At 54.6% G+C, this 25,664-nt stretch overlaps 3 protein-coding genes across 5 annotated transcripts; 2 read left to right on the plus strand and 1 right to left on the minus strand.

Annotated features, from left to right (window-relative positions):
• The first annotated feature begins 3,511 nt into the window (after window positions 1-3,511).
• Window positions 3,512-5,827, plus strand: MSMP (microseminoprotein, prostate associated). 2 transcript variants are annotated; one of them, XM_001233140.6, is made up of 3 exons: window positions 3,512-3,747; window positions 4,326-4,434; window positions 4,775-5,827. In XM_001233140.6, exons 1-3 carry the CDS (start codon window positions 3,630-3,632, stop codon window positions 4,959-4,961), a joined length of 414 nt encoding a protein of 137 aa, XP_001233141.1. In that variant the 5' UTR covers window positions 3,512-3,629; the 3' UTR covers window positions 4,962-5,827. The 2 variants fall into 2 exon arrangements, with proteins under 2 accessions (XP_001233141.1, XP_040512437.1); XM_040656503.2 differs by having other exon boundaries at window positions 3,512-4,434; window positions 4,775-5,821.
• Window positions 5,828-5,912: 85 nt separating this feature from the next.
• RGP1 (RGP1 homolog, RAB6A GEF complex partner 1) lies at window positions 5,913-15,706 on the minus strand. Of its 2 annotated transcripts, NM_001031611.3 has the most exons (9): window positions 15,342-15,426; window positions 14,974-15,103; window positions 12,560-12,696; window positions 12,076-12,159; window positions 8,344-8,493; window positions 8,120-8,266; window positions 7,461-7,588; window positions 7,047-7,224; window positions 5,913-6,825 (listed from the first exon to the last, which is right to left on the minus strand). In NM_001031611.3, exons 2-9 carry the CDS (start codon window positions 15,087-15,089, stop codon window positions 6,602-6,604), a joined length of 1,164 nt encoding a protein of 387 aa, NP_001026782.2. In that variant the 5' UTR covers window positions 15,090-15,103; window positions 15,342-15,426; the 3' UTR covers window positions 5,913-6,601. The 2 variants fall into 2 exon arrangements, with proteins under 2 accessions (NP_001026782.2, XP_015132840.2); XM_015277354.3 differs by lacking the exon at window positions 14,974-15,103 and having other exon boundaries at window positions 15,342-15,706.
• Window positions 15,644-25,518, plus strand: GBA2 (glucosylceramidase beta 2). Its single transcript, XM_003642920.5, has 17 exons — window positions 15,644-15,880; window positions 17,030-17,121; window positions 17,247-17,362; window positions 17,451-17,669; window positions 18,056-18,295; window positions 18,627-18,729; window positions 19,774-19,927; window positions 20,008-20,133; window positions 20,211-20,395; window positions 20,559-20,663; window positions 20,952-21,059; window positions 21,239-21,390; window positions 21,478-21,584; window positions 21,717-21,859; window positions 21,948-22,063; window positions 24,482-24,673; window positions 24,754-25,518. The coding sequence occupies exons 1-17, from the start codon at window positions 15,705-15,707 to the stop codon at window positions 24,979-24,981; spliced, it is 2,562 nt and encodes an 853-aa protein (XP_003642968.2). The 5' UTR covers window positions 15,644-15,704; the 3' UTR covers window positions 24,982-25,518.
• The last annotated feature ends 146 nt before the right edge of the window (window positions 25,519-25,664 follow it).

Below are 25,664 nucleotides of genomic sequence, written 5' to 3' on the forward strand. Positions count from 1 at the left end.
GCGCAGCCCAGGACCGATCTCCCAGGGTTATTTCTGAATCACAAGTCAGGAAGCGTTTAGAGGTTTAAGCCGAGATGAATAATGTGCTCATTTCCTTGTGCCGACTACAAAGCACCTGCTCCAGGGGATTTATGGAGTGCCACTCTCTCGCACTCGCGGCACTGCTGCCCACCCGGATGTTATTATTTTCCTGGGATGGCTGGCGGGTGCCAAGGCCTGTTTTCCCAAACGCTGCGCACCTTCCCATCACGCTTCTTAGGAAAAGGGGCTGAGGGCAGCAGTGGGGCACACCAGGGTACCCTCTGGTGCCAGAATGTGGCCTCAGGCAGAGTAGGGTGTGCAATGCCTCCGGGTGCCAGCAGCTGTAAGGTGGGAGCATTGCAGGAGGAGATGTCTCTAGGGTTGATGATGGATGGGGTGGCAAAGCCACAGCGGGGTTGCAGAGGGATGGGCAGCTCCTCTCTGTGGGCAGCTGTGGCAAAGGAGAACAAGGGGTGCGTGCAGCCACCGCTGGGATAAACAGGCTGGAGAGGGCACGGGAGAAAGGGATGGAGTATGATGGAGAGGATGGACCATGTGGGAGAGGAATGGAGCATGGAAGAGAGATGAAGCATACTGAAGAGGAATGGGCTGTGAGAGTGAGCAGCTGAGCATGATGGAGAGGGGTGGACCACAATGTTGAAAAAGGATGGATCAGGATGGAGAACAATGGAGAATGAGTGCAAAAATGGAATGCGAGGACAAGGATGGACCACAACAGAGAAAGATGGACCACGGCAGAGAGGCATCTAGCATGAGGGTGAGCAAGAGAACATGAGGCCATGGAAGAAAGCCAGAGGGTTGTGGAGCACTGGGAAGCACCAGGGACTGTCAGAGTCCATCTGGAAGCATGCTGGGGGGCTCAGGGTGCAGTGCGAAGTGTCCTGGAGAACAGTCCAGCCCGAGTGCCAGCCCTAGGCAGCCTGTGAATAATGTGACATCGAGGTATTGATCATGCCCCTCCACTTTGCCCTCTTTCTGGAGCAGCAGCCACAGTTGCTTCGGTCCTGCAGGAACGAGGCTGACACAGACCCAGCTCGGCCCAGCGATAAGTTGGGTCAGGCTTTTTTTTTTTTTTTTTTTTTTTTTTTTTTTTTGCTGTTTAGAGAGAAAATAAATTGCTTGTGGGGAGCAGGAGCCAAGCTCCCCAGTGCCTAAAACAGCAATCGCAGCACTTCCTTGGATTTATGGTGTTTGCTTTCACAATGCCAGCCGGGATCCTGTTTGCTTCCTGCTCTGCAGCTGCAGCATGAGCTGAAGGCTCAGGAGATTCAGGTTTTATAACACTCCTGGATCCTGCCGATGGCAACTTGTCCATCATCTTTTATGACCCACGCACCTCCTGTGAGGCTGGGATGGGCTGCTGCCACCCCATCCCATTGCCCACCTCCGGCTGCCCCTGGCAATGGGGTCCCCTTCCCAGTGCCAGGCGCTGTGCGCAGGGGCTGAGCTGCACCAGCATGGGCAGGATGCTGAGACATCAATGTCACCTCCTCCTGCAACGTCCTGGGATGCTCAGGACTGCAAACACCAGAACTGGCCACCCTGTGTCACCTCAGGGACAGAGCAGGGTTGCACCACACCACAGCATCCCGCTACCCAGGCTGCAGCTTGGGGTGCTCTGTCCATCCCCACCCACTGCCTTCTGAGCCCAGATCCCCAGCCGTAGGAGCTGGGCCACCCCACAGCTACCCCCTCCCCAGATTTTTAGCATCTCTCCGGGAGCCAACCATCGGGGCCTCCAAATGAAAAGCACGACTTTTGTTTAATGTTTTCTCTGCTCAGTGATGAAACGAAGATGGATTAGTTCATCGTGGTTGCTAGCGTGCTAGACTCCTTTTTCCAAACACACAATAGAAATATTCATTTACCGCCCCGACGACGGAGACTTTTATCCTCCTTATATAGTAACAACTCTGCTCCAGAGGGCGATTTTCATTTGTTGCTGATACACTCCTCTGTCCCTGCCCACATCCCGTGAGCTGCAGTTCATCCACGGGTACCCCAAGCTCCTCCGATTTATTACCACCTCTTCCAGCCGATCGCACATGCAGCCCTCTGCCTCCCCATTTTTCCCCTTGATTTGGGATTTCTCTCTAGAAACAGACCCTTTCTCCCACCCGTTTGGCCAATGCAGTGGTTTAATGGAGGGCTGCGGGGTGGCAGCGGGGGGTCGGGGGACGCCAGGCAGTGTGGGGACCTGTGTCCTCAGAGGGATGTGCCTCGAAACCCGAAGGTGGCGAATCCAAAGCGGATAGAAGGAAGCAGGTTTTTTTGTGGGTTTTTTTTTTCACTCCCTGCTTAATTAGGCTGCCACAGGAAGGCGCTCAGGCCAAAATTTAGTGGGATTCAAGGAGGGATTGGACATCTACGCGGATAACAGAAATATCCAGCTATAACAGCGGATGCCAACATAAATTCTGGAAGGGATATTAGGCCTCACGCGTCAGGGTGTAAACCTATCCCAAACAAGGCAGCTTAACATTGGGCAGATGACCCACGTACGCTGCTGCTGCTGCAACCGCCAGCAGGCAGGACCATGGCCTCGCTCCCTGCTGTGGCAGCACCTTCTGCAGAAGGCAATGAACCTCTCTGGGCAGTCACCATTCCCAGTGCCCTGCTGTAGCTCACATCTTCCATCCTCTCTCCTTGGCTGCAGGTAACAGCCTGAGTCCTACAACCTGCAGACAGTCAGTGCAGGCAAGGGACTGTGGCAGCCCTCGGGTACGTACTCCCAGCCAAGCCCTTTGTTCCCCTCTCAGGTCACCCGTTGGCCAAATCCACCTGATTCCATCCTTCTTGTCACATCCCTGCTTTTGCAGTTGCCCACCTTCTGGAAGGAACTGCTCACCTCTGGCACCCACAGGTGCTGTAGGTGGCATGGCCCCATGCTCATGTTAGCACCACCAAGCTGAGCCTTGGGGCCACCATGGACATACTGGGCCTTGTGTCACTGGGAACCACTGCACTGCCTGCCCTCGGCCAAGGAGACCAGCCCTCACCCTCAGCCTTCGCTAGAGGCTTGGAGAAGGGGGAATTCACCTCATGAGCTGGGCATGAGCACATCCACACCCACCAGGGAAGCACTGGTTGTCAATGTGGTGCCCGTCCCACTCCACACAATGGGATGCTCGGACACCTTGCCATGATGCAGCATGACAGAGGGGTGTATGGAGTTCTGCCCCTGGTTGGGAGCCAGGGGTGCCCAGCACTATACCGAGGGCAACCCCACCGGGGTCCCTTGGATCTCCCCTTGACACTGAGCCCTGCACCCACAGGGGCTTCCAACTGGAGACACTTCTGGAGGGCATGAATCAGCTTTTCACAGCTTGTTAAAAATCTTGATCCTACCTCTTGTTTTCATGCCTTTCAAATCAGGAAATGAGTTTTACAACTTTTCCAGTGGGGCACAGCTGGTGGCCAGGGTCGTAAAGCTGAACTTTATAAATATCTCTTGTTGGGATCAGGGGAAGAGCATTAAAAAGGCAGAGAGAGAGAGAGAGAGAGAGAAAGAGAGAGAGAAGGGAAAGAAGCAAAGGAAAGAGAGAAGAAAAGCAACTCGGCAGGACTGCTAAGAGCCCAGCTCAACGATGGCCATGGCCCTGAGAGCACAGAAGACAGCATGCACCTGGGGCAGGCTCTGCCTCCTTCTCTCCCTCTTCCTTCAGCTGCCAGGCTCCCAGGCCAAATGCTACTTCCAGGCTAAAGGTAAGCAGGGAGGCGAGATGGGAGGATGTGGATGCTGGGAGAATGTCTTGGCTTTGCCCAGGGCAGCTGGGCTCAGCCCTGAGAAGAGCTACACAGGCTGTGCTGAGCCTGGGAGCACAATCGTGGGCCAGTGATAACTGGAAGGAGCAGTCTATAAACCACATAACAGCTCCCCAGGGTTCTGGCTGAGAAATAGCTTGCTGGGCCATGAAGAGCTCCTGGCAGGAGCCTGGCTGTGGCCAAGATGCAGGACCAGTAGCACAGGGAGGGGGGCTGCCCTCCTGCCCTCCCAGGAGTGAAGAGATGCCGAAATCCAAAGCGACACTGGATGTGACCTCTTCAAAGAGCCAAGAGTCACCTGACTGTGCCCCAAGTCACCAGGATGGATGAGAGCACCTTCCTCTATGTCTACCTGGGCTTCCCAAACCTGCCCAGATGGCAGGAGGAGAGGCCACCAACCATTTCCCATGTCACAGGGAAGAGGGGAAGCAGTGATATCCCTGTTTCCTCTGAGGGCAGAGGGATGCCAGTGGGGCTCCCATGCACCCTCACGCTTATTGCCACTATTTTCTTTGCAGCTCCCTGTGAGTATGAGGGGAAGCAGTTCTCCCTTGGTGAGTCGTGGCTGAGCACCAACTGTCTGCTGTGCACCTGCCTGCACCCCATTGGCGTTGGATGCTGCGAGACGTGAGTGAGGGATGCTGGGGATGGGCAGCAGTACGGCTTGTGGTGGCACTTGTGTCAGAGCAACCAGTAGAGTCCTGGGGATCATGGAATGATAGAAGGGCTTGGGTGCTTGGGTTGGAAGGGACCATAAATATCATCGTGTTCCAGTCATGGGCAGGGTTGCCAACCACGAAATCAGGCACTAGATCAGGGGATGCAGGAAGCAAGGGATGGCAGTGGGGCAAGTGGTGCTACAGAGGGTTCTGTGGATGTCAGACATGCAGGAGCTGGCCTGGGAAATATGTGGGCTGCTCCCTGGTACCTGCCAGAGGAGTTGACAGCACTGTGCCCTCTCCTGCAGCACCCAGCACCCCATTGACTTCCCTGACTGGTGTGAAGCCCACTACGACACACAGACCTGCCAGATCTCGGTGGTGCAGAAGGCCAACCCCAGCCTGCCGTGTGTGAAGAGCATGGAGCATGAGTGGGGCTCAGCTGGCACCCCTGAGCCACTGAACAAGGTGCTGGATGCAGGGCTTAGCAGATAGAGTGCACGGCCTTGCTGTCAGCCCCACTCCCCAGAGCACACCTCCTGCATGCTCCAGACCTGCCCCATCCTGTAGACATCACTGCAGCCACCTTCCAGGGAAACCACTATCCATGCACTATTGTACTGAGCTAACATTTACAACCTAGTGCTGCCACAGTACAGCTTTGCTTCTGCCTTCAGCTTCCCAAACTCAGCTGGGGCCCCTTCCCCAACATGGCATCGCTCTCAAGATGAGCTGTGGGCCAGGGCACACAAGCCTCCAGCGGGACCAGCGGGCCCTGAGCTGTGATTTTTTGGGGGAATACAGATCCCAAGGGATGCCACCAAGGTGCACAGGGAATTTCCAGCTCCAAATGGCTACAGGACCAAATTACACCACATCCAGCTGCAAGCTAAGTAGCTCCCACCAACACCCCAGTTCCCCTGCCTGCAGCCACTGGCATCTCAGTGGGAAGCATAGCGGTCCTGAAGCATGACGTGCTCTGGCCAGTCCCTTCTCTGCACCTGAGTGCAAGAAGCGTAACCTGCTTCTTGAACCACTAAAGTTCATGTTCCCACAGCTCCTATGACTAGAGCTCTGTGTGCCAGCCCTGGGCAACATTACAAGAGAGCCAGCCCTGGGCAGGCAGAACACTGGGCACGTGGGAAAAAACGCTGTCCTCAGGAGCGTGGCCCCCTGTGCAGGCTGTCCCATTCCAGCTGCAGGAAGGTGGGTGCCCTGCTGGTGTTCAGAGAGCTGAAGCAACCTGTCTGTGTGAGTGTGGAGCTGGCTGCCCTGACAGCCTGCCCCAGCTGGTGCCATGCCTGTGCTGTATGGAGCCTTGTGTAGATGTTTCTGTTCTTGCAATAAAGGTATTAAACAAAGTGGTCTCCAGTCAGTGACTACTGAATGCTTAGGCTGCCTGTCCCCCAGAAAGGGTGCAAGAATAATGGTCTTTCTAAGGCTGAATTTTGCATTTTCTGGTGTTTATTAGATTTCTATACAAAGAGGAAAACTCTTTGAAAGGACTGGTAGAAATGCAAAGCTGGCTGTTGAGCAGAGAGACCTCTGTCCCAGCTCCTGAATGCCCAGTGTGCATTCACGTCACATCCTCAAGGATCCCAAGACCAGCAGGATGCCCTTGAACACAAGAGCAGAAGGAAAGAACAGCCCAGGTGCTCAGCATTTCACAGCTTTGGATCATCACTATGCTGCTGCCACAGCATTCGGCCACATCCAGCCCAGCATAAACTGGCAGCACAAGACTGGCCTGCCAAGACCTTCATGCAAAGCCAGCATGTGGCTTCTCTGAAAAGCTCCAGGATCCCTAAGCTGTGCCCTTCTCTCTTGACAGCCTTGCCATGGGGTAAAGGCATGCACAACGCTCTTCCCTGGGAAGCAGATCTTGTTGCAGCGAGGGCTGCGACTCAGGCTTACACAGGCATGAAGGGTCAGGCCCCCAGCTGAAGGCCGTGGCACAGAGCATGGCAGCATGCACAATGCTCCTCTGCCCACAGGCAGGACAGACCTGCCCTGTGCCCACCCATACATTGCAAACGAACCTGAGGAATACTGGGGTGTGCACCCTGCTGCACATTGTTTGTGGTCCTGCCAGCCAATCCCTCTGGCACTGCGGGCTCTTACTGGCTCTCTCCACTTCAGATGGTTATGGAGTTGGCACTAGAGAACTGAGATACGTAGGAGGCCAGGATGGGGTTCGTGGGGAGGACTTTGATGGGTAAGTCCCAGCTGAAAGTGTCCACTTCAATCTGCTCCACCCCAGTCCAGGTGATGGCCTCTGACTGGCTCCCACGAACCATGCAGGTCCTTGCTGACTCCCCAGAAGTCACGAACTCGAAGTGCAGCCTCCACTTCAGGGACACTGTGGGCAAGAGGCAGGTCAGCAGTCAACATCACAAGGGACAACAACTGTCTCAGTGTTGGCTGTCCTGGCAAGGGGACAAGCAAACATGCCCACTCACACATGGCCAGCTCCCTCCTACGTGATACAGCCCTGCAGGGAGTTTGCCAGCAGACGCAGGGCAGCAAAGGCAGTGCTGGGGACACTGCAGTCCTCCCATGGGGATAATCAAGGCCACTAACCGATGTTGGTGGTGAATCCTGGAGTTGAGCTCAGCGGGATTGGCAGGTTGAAACTGCTCTGGGCTGTGTGCAGGCAGGCCTCCTGATGGCGGGCATGTGTGCTGAAGGAGACAGGCTGTCCCCGTCGCCTCTGGAACTCCTCCTGGATGCTCTCTTCTGTCTGCAGGCTCACTGAAAACTGGAGAGCAACCAGCAGAAAGCTCATGTTCACATGCTCGTTTGGTCCTGGGGCCTGTTTCCCAACAGCACTCAGAACCAGAGCCCTTCCCACCTGGCACCCTGAGGAAACCTCAGCTGTGTCCCACTGAGGTCTCACCAGAAATCCCACAGCAGCTCAGTGCCACTCCAATCCTTTCTCCCACTTTCCCACCCAAAACACCTGCCTTTCCACACTGTAATGGAGTCAGCACTGACCTGTAGGCATGGGATGTCTCCTTCTGAGAAGTTAAAGGTGCCAATGACATCCTCTCCAATCTTATACACAGTCTTGAAGATACAGAATGTCCCCACCTTCCCACGTGTGTTGCTGATATTGTACAAGTCTAAGTAGAAAGCAGAGAGAGCAACAGAGGTGGGTCATGACGAGGCTCTGCTTGACACTGCAGTCTGTATTACTCAAAGAGCCTAACACACACAGCTTGTCTGCCTGGGAATCATAGGATCACAGTATGGCTTGAGTTGGAAGGACCTTAAAGACCACAGTTTCACACCTCCTGCCATGGGCAGGATTGCCATCCACTAGATCACGCTTCCCAGGGCCTCATCTAACCTGGCCTTCAGCAACTCCTGGATGAAGGACAGGCATTTCCTCTAGGAAAAGTATGCAGCAAGCAACAGAAAACCACATACTGGCTGCAATATGCTGGTGAGAGGGTCTCTTCTACTGAGATTGGCAAGGAAGAGTTTGTGGGAAATTCTGATCTAAAGCAGGCCCTAATGGAACTCCACTATAGCTCCAGACTGTGCCAGCAAGAGACTTTCACAGCAAGCCCTGAGCTGGGAACAGGGCAGGCTGCAGGCACTCCTGCTTCACATGTAGGTCAGGATAGCATGTTTGAGCAGAAGTGACCTACGCAGGCTGCGTCGGGAGGTGGCTGCCATGAGCAGCTCTGTTGCTAGGTCTGCCAGGCGAGAGTCTTTCTTCAAGCCCTCCTCCTCTTCCAGGAAGGGGTTTGAGGGCGCAACAGCTTCATCCTGTGGGCACTGGTAATCCTTGAGGCCTGTGAAGAAGGCAAGAGTCAGTGAGGCAGGCTGCAGATCAGCCTGCACCTGAGGAGAGGGCAGAGCATGACCTTACCATGCAACACAAGGACACGGAAGGGCACGCGCAGGAGCTTGATGGGGGAGTTCACCCGCTGGCAGCCGATGGTCAGCTTGTATACATACTTCACTGACTGTCCCCGGAAAGAGGGAGGGCCATCTATGGGCAGCGTCTCGCAGTACGAATCTGCAACAAGCACAGACAGGATTGCTTTGCAAGGAAGCTCCTGGAACTGCTGTGTACTGATTCCCTGCACTGATAGTCAGGAAGAGTGGCAGGGGTAGGGGCAGAGCATGGTGTTCCCTGCTATCTCCTCTCCCCGAGTTGGTCAAGCACATCCTCGGCTTCCTGCACCCGTCACTACTTTTCACCTCACGTCACGTGCCATCATCCAGGCATTGCTTCCAGCATATACAACCACACAAATTTTGCCTCAAAAGAATGTGAAAGATGTAGAATCCAGGAACACAAACATATGAGAGCTGAACTTACTCATCACGAGTTTAACCTGAATTTGTCTTTGTACACCACATAAACATGACACTTTGAAGAAGCAGTCATGTTATGCTTTCCTTAGGGCTCTGCCTCATCTATGCATAAATAATACTGCAGGCACAGAGATGTGATAGATACTTCATTCCTCTTTTGATATTCACTTCACACAAGCCCCAAACTCAGGAAAAAAAAAAAAAAAGAAAAATAATCAGCTTCTTCCTGTGTTTTCCTCTGAAGCTTACCAGCACTTGGGGCTAGATGGCCAAGAAATAATCTTCACAACAAGCTGTGGAGTAATCCCCTTCTGCAGACTGATGACTCGGACCACAAAACCTCTGACTCCAAGATCTCTCAGATGCCAGGGCCTGGCTTTGCACCATATTCAGCCCTCTCAAAGCCCCATCCACATTCACCGTATAAATCCCAATGCTTTTTAATGCTGCATGAACACTTCTGCAAACTGGACACTGTTTAAGAAGAGAGACACAAATGGAGGACTGTGGAACACCTCCATCTCTGGCTTGCCCACCGTGACGCAGATATACCCTGCCAGAGGAAGGGCAGCATCCTGCTGTTAAACCACAGATCCTTTCCCAAGTCTGGCACATCCTAAACTTTGGGGCTTAGATTAAAAGCTAGAATTACATTTAAAATATAACTTCTGGATTTAAAAAAGAGCACTGGACAGACAAAAAAGCCCATGCTGGTGACCAGAGGCCGCAGGCTCTTACACACAAAAACAAAAGGCAGTCCCACTGGACTGAGGTGCAAATTAAGCTGAGAACTGTCTTGACAGAGAGGAAAACCAGGTATTTCCAAGGAAGGTTCAAGAACATTGCAGCGGACTGCTGCTAACCCCTGCAGGTTCCACAAGGGTTTCCATGCCTAGTAAGGACAACCTGAGCAGAGACCACCATGTCTGGGGCAGAAAATGGGCAATGCACAGCATCTGCTGCCTGGAGCAGGAATGCTGAGACTCAGGAAGCACCAGCTTCCTGACAGGCCCTGGGAGGAAGCACATTCCTGGCACTGCAGATGCTTCCCCGACCCTCCTGCTGTACCCTCTGGCTGGGCTCCTGGCTTGCGTTGAGGCAGCCTCCATTTCCTCCTCTCCCTATGATCTACTAAATAGTTAGAGGCATTGCAACACCAGAGGGGAGGCAGAAATAGCCACAGAAATGACTTGAGGGCTTAAGAAAATGTTTTACATTGACAAATTTAAAGAGCTTAGTCTGGGCAGTGTGTCAAACTGATGGGAGGTGAGTCAACTTTAATGTATAGGCACCACAACATGAGGAAGTTATTGGGGAACAAGCTCGTAGGCAACTGAAAACGAAGCCTTTTATCAAACAACAGCCTCACACAACCTCAGCTATATGTGCCAGCTCTGGCTACGGTTTATTAATACGGTACTTTGCTGAAGCAGAATTAAAATTGCTCTTTTTTTTTTCTGCTTTTCCAAACTGTGTAGCAAAACTCAAAACTTCTGAAAAACAGGAAATGAAGAATTAAGATACACACCCACGCAGCCTTAACTCTGCCTCCACAGAGCTGGCAGGAGCCCCCAGGAACGATACACAAGAGTGCCAGCTGCAGTCTTGTGTGAGGGGAGCAGCACCGCACACCAATGAGATTGGTGTGAGCAGCTTGGTAGAACTGGGGCTGTAAAACAGGGTTTTGGTGCTGCAGGGTCCAGAGTCACACACACAGCAGCATCACACATGGCACATGCAAGAAATGTGTGCACCACATGTAGCCTTCAGACAAGGAGTCTAAAGGTGCTGAAGAGTTTGTGTTCTTCCCGTGGAGCTGTGGCTGAAGCCAAACATAAGGCTGCTTGTGCTTATGCCAGTGTCACCCAGCAGTGGTGAGTGTGAACATACAACACCACTCAGAGGGACCGCTGGCTTAGCTGTGGGCTCAACAGCTGCCATGCCAGTACTCAAGTAAATCCCCTCAATCCATCCCAGCCACCTAGGGGTTAGATTGTCGTCACTGCTCTGCTCTCCCAGAGCCTGCTTAGCCTGCCCAAGCTGCTGCGGGAAAAAAGGCTCTCCATGTGTGGGAGAAAGGATGCTCCAGCTCCACACATGCCAGCAGCAAGGAGTGCAGAAGCACCCAGGGACCCTTGGGCCACCTGAGATGTTTGCCTCCTCCTCCTCCCTGGCTTTTAGAAAACACATACACCTTTGAATACAATGCGGCAGAGCCAGCTGCTTTCACATGCGTGCAGCTGTACATCAGTAAGTGTATAACAAATTGTTCCTGAATAACAGACTTTACAGTCAGGTAGAGCATTGTCTCACTCCATTAATCACCTACCCAAGCTAGGCGCCTCGAAGAAAGGCAAGAGGTGCCAGCTTTAAAACTAGCATGGCATAGCCCACAGCTTCTTGCTTTAACTTGCAGCTCTGCTGAAAGCTCCAGCAGAGCCCCCTCCACCAGGCTTCCTCACTCTGTGACTTGAGGGGTGTCCATCACCCATTCCAACCACATTTCTGCTAGGACAGCCTGAGGGATGCACACACACAGCGTGCAGTGCCTGATGCTATCTGCTGCTGCACCACAGGCTGCTGGAACACAGAGATCTGACATGAAGTGACAAGCTGGGTCACTAGCCACCAACCATAGCACATTTTTGTGTTTGCACAGCTGACTGCTCAGGTAGAAGGCTCTCAGACAAGGCATTGCCTGGGACTAGGAAAAGCAGTTGCTGCAAATTTATTTTGAACAGCAAAAGGGAAAGCAGTGATGAAGGAAAGCTTAAAGGGGGCCTGCTGGAAGAAGTTCGTGGGCTTTGGTGACACAGGGAGTTGTGAGCCAGAGAAGATGGGAAGTGCTCAATTTCATGGTAGAAAGGTCAGGAAAACTAGAACAAGTAGAACGGTCTCCAGGACAGCCACAACCTAAAGAGGAAGCACACAGCTTCGGGGGATGCCAGCCTAAATTCCCAGATTGTTTCGGCAGGGAAACAGGTGTGAATAGCTGTTCCTACAGGTGCAGCCAGGTATTTCAAAACTTTTCATGCCCTGAAGCTATACAATGGACCTGTGGCAGAGGTACAAGCCAGAGGCAAAATTGAGGGACAGTACAATGCATTCTGAGAACAAATTCTGGACAAGGCAGCAAGGAGCAATTCCCTAGCATTTACCCTCCCATCACTTGCCTTCTGTGAGCACCAAGGTCTACTACTTGCAGCACCTAGGTCTGCAAAGCCACCTTGAGCGTGGGGCTCCCCAGAGGTGAATGCTCTGAAGAGAAGACAGAACTCACAGGATTTAGACTCCCCGGGATCCAGTCGCAGGTCACAGAAAAGAATCTTTGGTGGTGTGGACAGGATACACTGACCCCGCTCTCCTGGAAGAGACAAAGAACATGTAAGTGCTGACCCTGGCCAGCCCTGGGGTGCCAAGGAGTACTCAAAGTGGCAGGCTCAGTCATGCCTCACTTCCATAGGGAGGAATGGGGAAAGAAAAGGGGCTGATGAGGAAATATTTCATGTCCTGGTCAGACCATGCAACATTCCCGGCATAGCTGGACTGAAAACCCTGACCTTCTGCTCCAAGCTAGCACCACTGTGATCTCTCCCTAATGAGGTCCTTCAGCAGCCATTCACCAGGGAATTTCCCAAGGAAAGCAACAGGGACTTCCCGATTGCAGTCCTCCTCCCTACCCATGCAGTCCTCTGACACATGTCAGAGTCTGTGTGATTCCTGCTCATTGTGCTGGCACTTCCACACCTGTGACAAACACTCACCTCTGTTGGGGACAAAGACCGTCTCGTTCTCTGCCTGTACGTCAGGCTTGCTGCCATCAGATGGAGGAAGTGCTACCCGGTTCTCACTGGCATGAAACTGGCAATGGATCTGGGCACTGGCCCACGCCAGCATCTCACTGAGAACAAAGAAAAGCAACACTCATGTCTGCACTTTAATCTGGACTGTAGTGTGAATCAGGAGAATAGTAGCTCTCCTTGTACTTTTCCACGGGTGACTGCTTTTCTGAAAGGAAGGAGGCCTTGCTTTACTGCCACTGAAGCCATCCCTAAAGCCTCCCCCCAAATACGGCTCCAGGGCATACTTGAGCTGGGGTGCTGACCTGAAGCCCGCTCCACCACAGCTGGATAACAGCTGTTGACAGCAGTATCACCCAAGGCCTGGCTCTGTAACTCTTGTTGAGCAGCAGTTTTTGTTTAGTTGTCATGTACAGGCCACTCCTAGTGGAGGATGTTTAGCCACAAAAAAGCCAAACCCCAAGCCAAAAGTGACATGCAGCAGCATTCTGAGCTGTGTGTAGTGATAAAACAACAATCACGGAAGTGTACGGATTCAAATTAAACCAGAAAGAAGTAATACCTGCTCACTGGATTCAGCTGCCCCTGCACATGCTCCCTCCCAGCAGCCCTGTTTCCCTCAGAGCCCCTTTGCAAGTCAGACTATAGACACACTGACACCTTCCAGTTCCCAGAACAGTTGTCTGTTTTTACTTCAGTAGTGGTCTTGTGAATGTAGGCAGTGTCTGGTTCCTCCCCTGTTATCCAGCATCACAATCTGATTAGTAAGCACTGACACAGAATTTTAGGTGGTATGGGGAACCTCCGTGGCACATGGATATCTCTCAGTGAGACTAATCAGACCAGTTAAATGTTCAAGTGAACCAGGGAAAGAGGTTTGCTGCATTCATTCAGCTAATTATGTGCAACTTGATCCTATGTACTTCACGTGAATGTGCGCTGGATACTCTGCCCAGTAACCCCTAACCCTATGAGCTGCAATTCTTCAAAAGCACCAGCATGGCTTTTTTTAAGGGCTGCCCTAGGGTTTTCTTTCATAAGGTATCTGCTAGATGGAGGCAGAGAAATACTCTTGTATAAGAGACAATGCTTAATAGTTTTATGTCAGCTTAGCATGATTACAGTACCTTCGAACAGCGTATTTTGAATACTTTTCATTTATTTTTAGTATTGCTCAACAATGTGACATCAGATTGTTTTAACTTTTTTAACCAGACATGCAAACAAAATGTGCATGTTCCTTCCTACCAGCAGACCTTGTTTGTTCAGCTGGCAGGACACAAACAGATCCCACACTGGAGCTGAGCTCACCTCTCCTTTCCCTCACTTCTCCCTACGGCTCTTTCTGTAGCCCACAATGGCTGCAATCCACGCAGGTTCGGCCAGGACAGCTTCCTTTATTGAACACCTCACACATCACAGCTAGATTTGCTTTCTGACGTTTACTTACTATCCCTAATTTCTGTTCCTCTGCTTGAAATACATGGTAATACATTCAACAGGCGAGAGGAACATGGTAGAAACAATGGAAAGTTAAGGAAGTCAATTAAAAAATATCCTACTGTGTTAATACAACATACTACTTTGCTGCTGATGAGACCATGAGCACTGGAAGTGGTTCCATCAAAAGTCATCTCTGAAAGTCATACTGGCGATGATGTAAAGGCTCTGGACCTGATGGGGCAGGAAACACTTCCCAGGAAGGACCCAGGATAGGAAAGCCATCTCCACCCCTGGGAAGTGAGACAAGGCCACACACACAGCTGACACAGAGCCTTTGGGTGAGTCACTCCCTGTGAGCCAACGTAGGAAGCTCCTTTCTTGTCACCTTTCCTCAAAGGCTACTTTGGCACAGCCATGACAAGAAGTGAGGCAGCGCTCAGCATCTGAGCCACAGCAAATGCTGAAGACTGCCTGTCCTTCCCTCTAGCTACCGCTTGCCCCTCTGCCTGCTGGCTCTGGAGGTGGGGATCACACCAGCACATCACTGCACTGCCAGGCAGAACTCCTTCCATAAATGCTGGAAATAATGACGCTGCCTGGACACTGCCCTGCAAGACTCACTCTGGTGTAACAAGATATCCTACTCCGATAGCCAGTTGAGCTTCATTTTCTGCCAGCAACACTGCTGCTGAGGGCCCACTCGAGGGGCGCTTGGTGCACCTCTCCCAGCATCTCTACCTGCATACTTCTTCCCAGACTCTTTCTTGGGGGCAGAAAACCAGAATGATGAGCTCTGTTTCTGCCCTGAAACAGAGATGGCACAAAGCTCCACTGGGGAACACCTTGGGCGGGGAAGTCATCAGGGGCTGAGCTGGCACCGCTGCCCCACAGGCGCTTCCGCAGCACAGCTGGAGGCAGCCCCAGCGCTGCCATACCTGCTGGCGGACGTGGAGGAGGCCGACAAGGGGTTGGTGAAGGTGATCACACACTCCAGCATCTCCCCAGCCAGGAACACGGGCCCGCGGCCCAGCTTGGCCACCACCTCGATCATGGCTGGGACAGGACCTGCCAGAGAGAGCGGCGGACGTGAACAGAGAGGTGGAAGCACGGAAACACGCAGGGGGCGTCAGGGCCAGGCCCAGCGCTCACACTGAGGCCCGGGGAAGGCCTCGCTCCTCCCCTAGGCCCGAAGGGCAGCCCCAGCCGTCAGCATCCGCCCGCAAACCCCCGCGAGGAGCGAGGGGCCAGGAGCAGCTCCAGACCCGCACACCGGCCGGCACCGCCACCTCCGCGCCGCACTCACCGCCCCGAAACGCCGCTCCCTCCGCGCCGCCGCAGGGCCGCCTTCTCCTCAGCGACTGCTCGGCCGCGCTCGGCCGCCGCTCGGCAGCTTTCGGGAACTCTCGTGACAACTCGGGAGCGCTCGGGTGTACTCGGCACCGCTCGAGCGCCGCTCGAACCCGCTCGGCAACCTTCGGTACCTCTCGGCTCGGCCGCCCGGCTTTCCGGAGGCGCGGGCGCCGTGCCCCGCGGGTGTGGGCGGGGCGGGAGCGGCGGGGCGGGGCGGGGCGGCGGGCGGTGAAGAGGGCGCGTGCGGGGCGCTGCGGCGCCGGTGGCGGAGGGGGGGCGCGTCTGGATAAGGCCGTGGCCGCGCCGGGTTGGGGCCATGGCGGACGCGGGGCCGCTGATGCAGAGCTACGAGGGGTCGGCGCGGGGCCGCGGCGTGGAGACCGCCGGCTGGCGGCTGTGTCTGGCGCACCGCTTCTCGGAGCAGCGGCAGCCCTACGGAGCCGGCGACGTGCCGTTCCGCGACGTCCTGCGGCATGTCGGCCTGGCGCTGCGGTACGGGCAGGGGCACCGGCGGCGGGCCGGGGGAGGGGGGGCGCCGGGGACGGGGTGGGGCGGGAGGGGGGCGTGATGGGCTGACATGGAGCGGGGGGGGGGGGCGGTGGCCCTGCAGAGGGGCCGCCCCGGAGCCTCCCAGACCCCGGCTAGGAGCGGCGGAGGGGAGCGGCGGCTGTCATCGCGCTCTGCGAAGTTCCCGTGTCCCTGTGCCGGGCTCGAGCCCACGCCGGCCGTCCCCGTAGGGCCGGGAAGTCGCGTCCCCGCGCTACAGATAGGGTACGGGAACGGCCGGCAGCGGCTCTGCGCAGGGAGGGGAGGCGGCCCCACCGCCATCCGCAAGACGCGTGCGGGGCAAAGGTTCCTTCCAGCGGGAGAGAATTGCAGTGCGTCCTCGGGAAGGGCTGGCCTTGCAGCCCGACGCAGTGCAGGGGACGTGCCCGAGGCTGTGTCACCGTTGAGCATTTCCTCGTGCCGTGCTCCGTGCCGTGGCCTTGGTGCAGGGGGAGGATGCGGTGTGGGGCTTTGTACTGCTGCAGCTTTCCGCGGGGTGACCCTGGGTGCACCGGTGGCACAGCTGCGGTGACAGGGCTCGCTGGGAGCTGCCTGGGCAGGCTTAATCTCTGTGCCAGGCTGAGCAGAAAGCAATGCCCTCTGGACCTGGTGTGGCTCAGTGCAGGCAGGCTTTCTGCTGGTTGTAAAACCTCAGTCGCCTGTGCTGCGTGCTGCTGGGAAAGCTGAAGGTGGGGATCTGCTGTGCTCCCCCTGCTCCTCGCTCCGGGGCACCTCCACAAAGCAAAGTGATGGAGCTGCCGATAGTGGCAGCGGCTGCACAGGATGGGCTGGTTCTCCCAACCTCAGTGTTCTGTCCTTATACAGCCAAGTGCAGCATTGCTGCTGCCTCCAGATTTGTTGGAAAAGCCTTTACCCGGCGTTGAGGTGGGGCAGCTGTGTTCATCCTGCCTGTGTGCTGGGGGCGGCAGGCTGGGTTTCAGTGCAGCCCGTTGGTGAGCAGTGGGATGAGAGGGCATTGCCTGGGGCCAGCTCCACGGGGAGGGTTTATCTGATGGGCTCTGCTGCCCTGTGGGGCTGACGAGGGATGGCAGTGCTGGCTCCTACCTGCAGTCACACCTCCCGCTTTCTCTGCAGGTACTTCAAGTGGTGGTACAAGAAAACCCGCATTGAGAAGAAATCTGCCTTCATCGACCTCCTCTGTGCCGTCCCTCTGCAGCAGATCTATGGTGAGCCCGGATTGGGCATGGGGTGGTGCAAGAGGCATTGTCCTCCTGCTCCTGGCCACTGGGTGCCTCTGGCCAGGAAGGGGCTGCTTGGGGCATAGGGCAGCACTGACCCCTGTATCCACCAGGCTGCCCACTGGGTGGGATTGGCAGCGGCACCATCACTCGTGGCTGGCGAGGCGAGTTCTGCCGCTGGCAGCTGAACCCTGGGAAGTACCACTACGAGACAGTCATCGCTGACCAGGTAGGGCTCGGTGCCACCTGCCCCCCTGCAGCACCGTGACCCCTGCCTTGGGGCTCACCCTGTTGCCCTGTGGTCCTTCTCTCCCCAGTTCACAGTGTGCCTGCGCCGCAAGGGACAGACTGTTTACCAGCAGGTCCTGTCCGTGGAGAAACCCAGTGCTCTGCAGGGCTGGAACTGGGGTTACTGTGGCCGCTATGCCTTCTACCATGCACTGTACCCCCGTGCTTGGATGGTCTACGAGCTGCCGGGGCAAAACGTGGTGCTCACCTGCCGCCAAATCTCCCCGGTCATCCCCCATGACTACAAGGTGAGGAGGTGACAGTTCCTCAAGCATCACGCCTGTGCCCTGAGGTACCGCAGTAGCTCCAGGAAGGAGCTGGGGAGTGATGTGGTATCTTATGGCAATGGTCCCAGTGCTCCTGGAGTGCTGCACTAGTGCTGCTAAGGCACGGCTGCTGTCAGCCAGGCTTCTCTCCTTGTTCATTTTCTTTCCCAGCCTGATATTCTTGTCCTAAGATCCCATTCCTGGTGCCAGCTGCTGTGGGGTTTGTCCCAGCCAGACCTAGTGCTGAGAGGAGCCATCCCTTGCTGCTTGTGCTCTGCTCTGGCAGCTGCTCTGTTCCCCTCCCACTAGTGCTTCGACACTGTGTCCTGCTCACTGCCTACTGTTATGTTTGTGTTGTATCCCCACAGGACTCCAGCCTGCCAGTGGGAGTGTTCATCTGGGAGGTGGAGAACAACAGTGAGGAGCCTGTGGATGTCTCCATCATGTTCACCTTGCAGAATGGCACGGGCACAAAGGGGGATAGGAGCGGGGGGCACTGGAATGAGCCCTTCGCCCTGCAGGACGGCGGGGAGCGGGTGGCCGGCGTCCTGCTGCACCACTGTACGCCCGTCAACCCCTTCACCTTCGCCGTGGCTGCCCGGGAGAAGGTGAGGGCTGGAGTGGGGCTGTGGTGGTCCCCAGTGTGGGGACAGCCCTGGAGCTGGATAGGATCTGGGAGGTGGCTTTAAGCTCACTGAAGCACCTGTTTGGGGATCCAGCAGGTAATGCAGTGGGTGAGGCTTGCATGATGCCACGCAAGCAGACTTGGGGGTGGTTTTGGTGGGCAGCATGAGACCAACCTTACGGTTGTGAGATTGGTGGTGGGTAGCTTTGTCCACCCGAGGAAGTTCCAGCTTCAGATGTACTCTGGGGTGATCCATTTGCATCACCTGCTGCTTTGGGATGGGAGCTGTTTCCTGATGCTCTCCTTATCACCAGGCCGGCACAGTCATCACTCACCTTACTGCCTTTGACCCTGCGGGGTCAGGCAGGGATGTGTGGCAGGACCTCCTGCAGGATGGCAAGCTGGAGTCCCCCACTGGTGAGTGCTGTCTCAGAGGCCTGGGGGGAGCATGGGCTCATGGGCTGAGGTTTGCTATGTGACTGTAGTGGTGCCCAGCCACCTTCTGCAGGTTTGTGCTGCCAGATCTGCCAGCCGAGCTGGTTCTGATTTGTTTAGGGAGCACTTAGCAGCTCTTGAGCTCTGAAGCTGGCGTAACCTGCTGCCCTCTTGTTGCCACGAGGGTTTCCTGAAGGTCTCTGGAATTTCCTTGATACTTCTGCGTCATCCTCAGCTGCCTGCTCACTCATTGCCTTCCAGCAGGGTGACACCTTGCAGTCTGTGCTGTCCTGCTGCTGCAATAGAGCTGCGCATGTGTCCAGTGCCCCGCCTGCCTTCCAAGAGGACAGTGCTGACAGATTTGTGATGCTGGCACTGGACCTCTGCAACGTTTCCTGAAGGTTGACTCATGTCACCAGTTGCCCAAATATTTCAGGAAAATGAAGACTCCTATCTGCTGTCGGCACAGATGCACTTGGAGCTCTCTAGGCTATTGGGCTGTGGTTTTCCTTCATGCATGCTAGACGTTATCATAGGATCTGTGCTTCCGTGAAAATTGTTGCCTTAATGAGTTTACCTGGTACACATGTCAGGACCGGTGTATAATTACACAGCTGCCTGAGGACATTTTTTAAATGCAGGTGCTGTTCAAGCACCCTTTAGAAAGCTGGAGGCGATGGCTGTCACTGCAAAGTGCTGGTGCCTGTGCTGGCAGTGCACAGTCCTGGGTGACAGCGCCATTCCATGCATGCCTGCTGGTTTTACTGCCTCATTTCTCCTTCTGCTTCCACGCCTTTTTTTTTTTTTTTTTTTTTCCTGTGACCACTCTTCCCATGGCAGGTATTCTATCCTGGTTGCAAAAGGCAGTTGCTCATGCACAGCAGTGCTGCCTCCAGAATGCATCAGATGTACATTCCATGTTGCAGGGGGACCAAAAAGCTTTGTTCCTTTGAGGCAGCAAACCCTCAGGCTTTGTAGGCTTCCTTGGTTAGTCTATGAACCCTTTTTTCATTGTCTTTCTGGCAGGTAAAAGCAAGCAGACTCAGAATGGAGAAGTGACAGCAGCTGCGGTGTGCGCCAGCTGCACAGTGCCCGCACAGGGCCACGGGACATTGGAGCTGGCCCTGGTGTGGGACATGCCCCGCGTTCACTTTGGCTCCAAGGAGAGACTGCACCTCAGGTGGGTGCTTTGGGGACAGCCTGGTGGAGGTCCTTGCAGTGCCCCTGAGCTGAGTTCTGGCCCAAACTTCCTCTTGGCAGGCGGTACACACGCTTCTTTGGCAGCAATGGGGATGCAGCTCCTGCACTGTCACACTACGCCCTGACACACTACAAGGAGTGGGAGAGGAAGATTGAAGCATGGCAGAAGCCCATCCTGGAGGACAGGTGGGGTGGATGGGGGATAGTGACTGGGCAGGGGACAGTGGGACCGTGTCACTGGCTGAGTTTCCCTCTCCCTGCAGTCAGCTGCCCTCCTGGTACAAGTCCGCCCTGTTCAATGAGCTGTACTTCATGACGGATGGGGGTACAATCTGGCTGGACCTGCCCCCTGACTGCCTCCCTCAGGACCTGCAGGGACCAGGGGCTGCCAAGCTGTCCCACCTCCTCCCTGTCCTGCGGGAGTACGGGAGGTTTGCTTACCTGGAAGGTAACTTACTGGGATGCAATGCACCCCATGTCCCAAGTACACCCTCCCTGTTTTACCTGTTCCGAGGATGCTTTCTGCACCCCTGCAGGATGAAGCATGGCACAGGGAGGGAGACCTGTCCTTCGGTGTCTTCCCTCCCTCACTGGTCCTCTGCTGCTTCCAGGGCAGGAGTACCGTATGTACAACACCTATGACGTCCACTTCTATGCATCCTTCGCCCTTGTAATGCTGTGGCCCAAGCTGCAGATCAGCCTGCAGTATGACATTGGTGAGTTACTTGGCTGGTGCTGTGGGATTGGCCTCTGCCATAGGTGTTGATGCTGAAGGGCTGGTATTGCCTTCCAGCTCCTTGCTAAGCTCTGATTGGCAAACCCCATCCCACTGATGCCACTCAGCATCTCCCCCAGCACTGGGACATGTCCTTGCTGCAAGAGACTGGGAGCAGACTGGTGTCCTCCAGCATGTTGCAGGGCACAGCATAGTGCTGATTGCCCTGCCTATGCCTGTGGTTTGGGCTTGATGCCTGTCTAATATCCCTTACCCCGCACCCTCCCAGCTGTCACAGTGCTCAATGAGGACGTGCAGCCACGGCAGTACCTGGTGTGTGGCAAGACAGCCCAGGTGAAGGTGAAGAACGTGGTGCCTCACGACATTGGGGATCCAGGTGAGGGGGCATGCAAGGGATGCACAGGGCTGCTGAACAGAAACAGGACAGCTGCTTGCAGAGCAGGTGGCAGTGGGTACAATGTGTCACTTTGGTGCTGTTTGATTGTGGCACTTCTGGGACCTAATGGGGATGGCTTTTGCTTGCTGTGCTGCTGTATCTGCTGTGTCCTCATGCAGATGATGAGCCCTGGCAGCGAGTCAATGCCTATCTGATGCACGACACTGCCAACTGGAAGGACCTGAACCTGAAGTTTGTGCTGCAGGTGTATCGTGACTACTACCTGACGCACGATGCGCTGTACCTGCAGGACATGTGGCCGGTCTGCCAGGTACTGTGGGAGGGTCCTTAGAAGATGGGAGACATCCAGAGAGGGACACAGCAGGAATACTTCATGACCACCTCCTGCCTCCTGCAGGCTGTGATGGAATCGGAGCTGAAGTTTGATACTGACAACGACGGGCTTATTGAGAACGGCGGCATTGCTGACCAGACGTATGATGCATGGGTGGTGGACGGGGCCAGGTGAGCAGGCCAGGAGTGTGGGCTGAGTGCTGGGAGGTAGCTCAGAGCTGGGGACATGCTCCGCATGTGTCACCAGAGCATTGTACAATGTGTCCAGCATTGCCAACACAGCTGTCTTTTTTGCTCTGGCAGTGCATACTGCGGTGGGCTGTGGCTGGCAGCTGTCCGGATGATGTGTGAGATGGCAGAGGTGCTGGGTGACACTGAGACCCGGCAGAAGTATGATGCCATCCTGCAGAAGGGCAAGGAATCATTTGAAAGGCTGCTATGGAATGGTGCGTGCTGACCAGTGGGATGGTTAGGAGGGATGGAACAGCACACCAGCTGCAGCCTTCAGTATACCATATTTCTGGCTTTTTCCAGGCAAATACTACAACTATGACAGCAGTGGGAGCAGCACATCCAGCAGCATCATGTCAGACCAGTGTGCAGGACAGTGGTTCCTGGGGGCTTGTGGTCTGGACCAGAAGGAGGTGGAGGTGAGGAGGAGGGGGCTGTGAAAGCTCAGCAGAGTGAGCACCTGGTGTGGGCTGCGTGCTAGCTGCTGCTGTGCACTGGGCAGCACTTGGGGTGGAGGCGGCTTAATGCACATCAAGGCACTAAATGGAAATCAGCTCCGAAATGGGCTGCGTGACCAGAGTGTGTAACCTTGGTCAAGTCTGGCATGCTGCTATGAGGGTTCCTGCTGGGCTCTGCTCTCAGCAAAACGGCGTTTGCTTAGAAACCAGTGAAAATATGCATGAAACTTTCTACATGCTGTTTGTTGCCCAGTTTGAAGTCCTAAATGAGTGTTGGAGGACATGGAGATTGATTTGGGGCCCTAAAGCCCACAGCTCTTTTCTCACAAAGGAGGAATTGGCCGAAGGCTGCTCTGTGTGATGAGGCAGTAAGAACAGTGATCAGTAACATAGTACTGGAACACAGCGTGGCAGCACAGAGCACTCCTGTGGATTACTTATGACCAAGGAAGCTGTCAGATCCTGCTGCTACAGAGCAGAGCTCTCTGTGGTGGGAAAGAATATGCAAAACCTTCTTCCCTGGGAGCAGAGTGTGCCAAATTTGGTGGGACTTAGCAAGGAAACAGCATCTGGCTGTGCCCTCCAGCCTTGTGCAGCAATACTCAAACAGCCTTTTTAGATGCCAGTGGTAAACGTGGCACAGTCTGAAATCTTGCCTCTGTTTTTGTTGATGTCTCACTTTGTTGCTTAAGGTGTTATTTGTCCCCAGCTGTCTGGTGAGCTCTGAGCTTGCTGAAGGCTTCACTGATGAACTCTCTCTGTTTACTATGGTCACCCAGTTTTTCCGTGTATTTTGATCCCTTGCCTTTCTGGCAGTGCTCCTGCTTGTAACTTCATTAATGCATTCCTGCTGTGTATGCAGGTCAGTAATGCAATGCAAAGTAAGACAAACTGGTGACCTCAGTCCTGAAGAAATTCTGTCTTGAAACTTTTTGCTGGAGAAGACTGCTTCCTAAGCAGCCTTTCTGCTTATCTCCAGATCCACACTGGAAGACATGACTGTATCAGATGCTTGACTTTAGCACAGATAAAGTGATCCGCCGCCTTTCCCCTGATGAGTCTGCAGAAGTTGCTGGGTTATCTCTGCCAGCCTCTGGCAAGCTCCTGTGGCATGTCACTGTGCTTGCCACTTCCTCAACATTTCAGCAAACGTGCAAAAAGTTGGTGCATCCTGTGCTGGGGCCAGGCAAGCAAACTGCTTATTTCCTGTCCCAATGCCCTTTTTAAGACTTTTTAGTTTTAGCACCACTGAGAAGCCTTATTTACTTCCAGCTACACGCAGAGGCTTTCCATCTTTATGTAGTCCTCCTTGCTGTTTAACTGGCAGACATTTTTATGCTTGGGTTGTTTTGCTTTTGTTTTGTTTTGCGAGGGCTTAGTCAGCACAGTGCTTCAGTTTGTTCTTGTAGTTCTTGTGAGCTCTTGGCTTTGGCTTGTTGAATAACTTGTCTTTCCTCCTCTATTCTCTTGAAGCAACTGTTTGCTCAGCGAGCGCTGCTGACCTTTCACAGGCCCTTTGCTAGTGGTAAAAGTCTCAAGTCTCTCCTGCCATAAGCAGAAAATCACAAGGTGTGCCATGTGTCACAGTCCAGCCTTTTATCCTCGTGCTGTCTCGTCTCGCCTCAACCCTTGGTCAGGACACAGTCCCTGCATTGCCACCTAATGGCAAACCTGGGGGGGTTGAAGTCCTTCTGAAATTTGCCAAAACCGTGCTTAGCTTTGCTTCTTCCACTGTGCAGAAGCCGAATCTCCTGTTTGCTTAGGTAACTTTCCATGATCAGCTCTTTTGATAGGATTCCCAACACGTACTCTAATCAGCCTTGTAGAATTCAGAGTCCCACTTTTCAGCTGCAGGATGTGTCCCTGTGTCACTACCTTGGCTGTGCCACAGCCTTCCCCTCCAGCATCCCTGACCCATTCTCCTGTCCACCTCTGGTCTGTGTCCCATCTTTTCTGGGCATTGTAATGCCTGTTGTAGATGGTGCAACCTACACTAGCTACGTGAAGTAGCTATGATGGGGATGAGACAGCAGTTTTAACCAGCAGAATGCCTGGGTTCGGAGTTGGCAATAGCCCGAGAAACATCAGCAGTGACCATAAGTGCAGACTGGGAATTCAAGTAGGGCAAGTTTGAGGAGTGTGGCTGGCCTGTCCCCAAAGCAGGAGTGAGATGCAGTTGTGGAGAAGTCACTAGGTTCTATCAGGAAAGGTGGCATGAAGGTCTGCCTCTCCTTTCTGTCTTTTTGGGGGGTAAAAGGCCTTCTTCCTGGTGTTTTCCTAAGGTGCCCACTTACCACAAAGCAGTGCTGACCTGTTCCTAACGAGAAATGTCACCCTGGAGGTCCTGGTCACCAAGTTACTGGCACTCTCTCTATGCAGGTCTTCCCCAAGAGCCACATTGTCAGCGCACTGAAGACCATTTTTGAGAAGAATGTGATGAGCTTTGCAGGTGGCAAGATGGGTGCTGTGAATGGCATGCGGCCTGATGGCGTGCCTGACACCTCCAGTGTGCAGTCCAGTGAGGTGTGGGTTGGTGTTGTCTATGCTCTGGCTGCCACAATGATCCAGGAGGTAAGCGGGTATGCCAGGGGGTGAGCTGGCATGTGTCACCTCCATGCCACAGAGATGACAACAGCAGCCTTTTTCCACAGGGACTGGTGCAGGAGGGCTTCCACACAGCAGAGGGCTGCTACCGAACGGTGTGGGAGCATCTGGGCATGGCTTTCCAGACCCCTGAAGCCTATTGTGAGAAGAAGGTCTATCGCTCGCTGGCTTACATGCGGCCCCTCAGCATCTGGAGCATGCAGCTGGCCCTGGAGAGCAAAGCCCGCCAGGCTCCCAGCCCCACGCCACCCCAGAAGAATCCTCTGCACCCCTGAGACTGGTGGCACAGAGTGGTGCTGCAGGGATCTCGTCCTGTGCCTCCCTCTCTTGAGAATGCTCAAATTGCTGTTTTCTTTCATACCTCTTTGGCCCCCACATTTCTGCCCCTTGCTCTGGGGGATCCCCAGCCCCCTGTGCTGCACAGAAGGAACCCAGAGGCACGTGTTATGTCCTGTCACCATCGCGGTGAGAGGAGGGGACAAGATGGGGATATGTGACTGTCCCCTCCCTGGTGCTCAGGGCTCCTGCAGGACCCCCATTCCCCAAGACCTGTCCTGGGGTATGTGGCCTGCAGAATGTGACAGGGACAGGATGCGGCCCACACCGACGTGTGGATGCTGTAGTGTGTAGCTCCCTGGGCTGACTCCACAGCTGGGGGGCCCAGCTGGGACAATCACTGGGGGTTGGTGACAATCCCAGCCTCAACAGTGCCCGGCCTGGTCTGGCACCGTGCCGCAAGCTGGGGTGGGCAGGGGAGCAGGTTTTAGAGAATTAATTGTTTTAAGTTCTTAATAAACTATGGTTCAGATGTCCATCCCTCTCCCTGTGCTTCCTGGGGGGTGTGTGTGTGTGTGTGTGTGTGTGTGTGTGTGTGTGTGTGTGTGTGTGTGTGTGGATGTTGGGGTGGGGGTGAGCTCCCCACTTACAGCTGCAAGAAGGCAAAGAAACCAGCGTGGGC

The sequence above is a fragment of the Gallus gallus genome, chromosome Z, assembly GCF_016699485.2.
Source record: "Gallus gallus isolate bGalGal1 chromosome Z, bGalGal1.mat.broiler.GRCg7b, whole genome shotgun sequence".
Classification (NCBI taxonomy): Eukaryota; Metazoa; Chordata; class Aves; order Galliformes; family Phasianidae; genus Gallus; species Gallus gallus.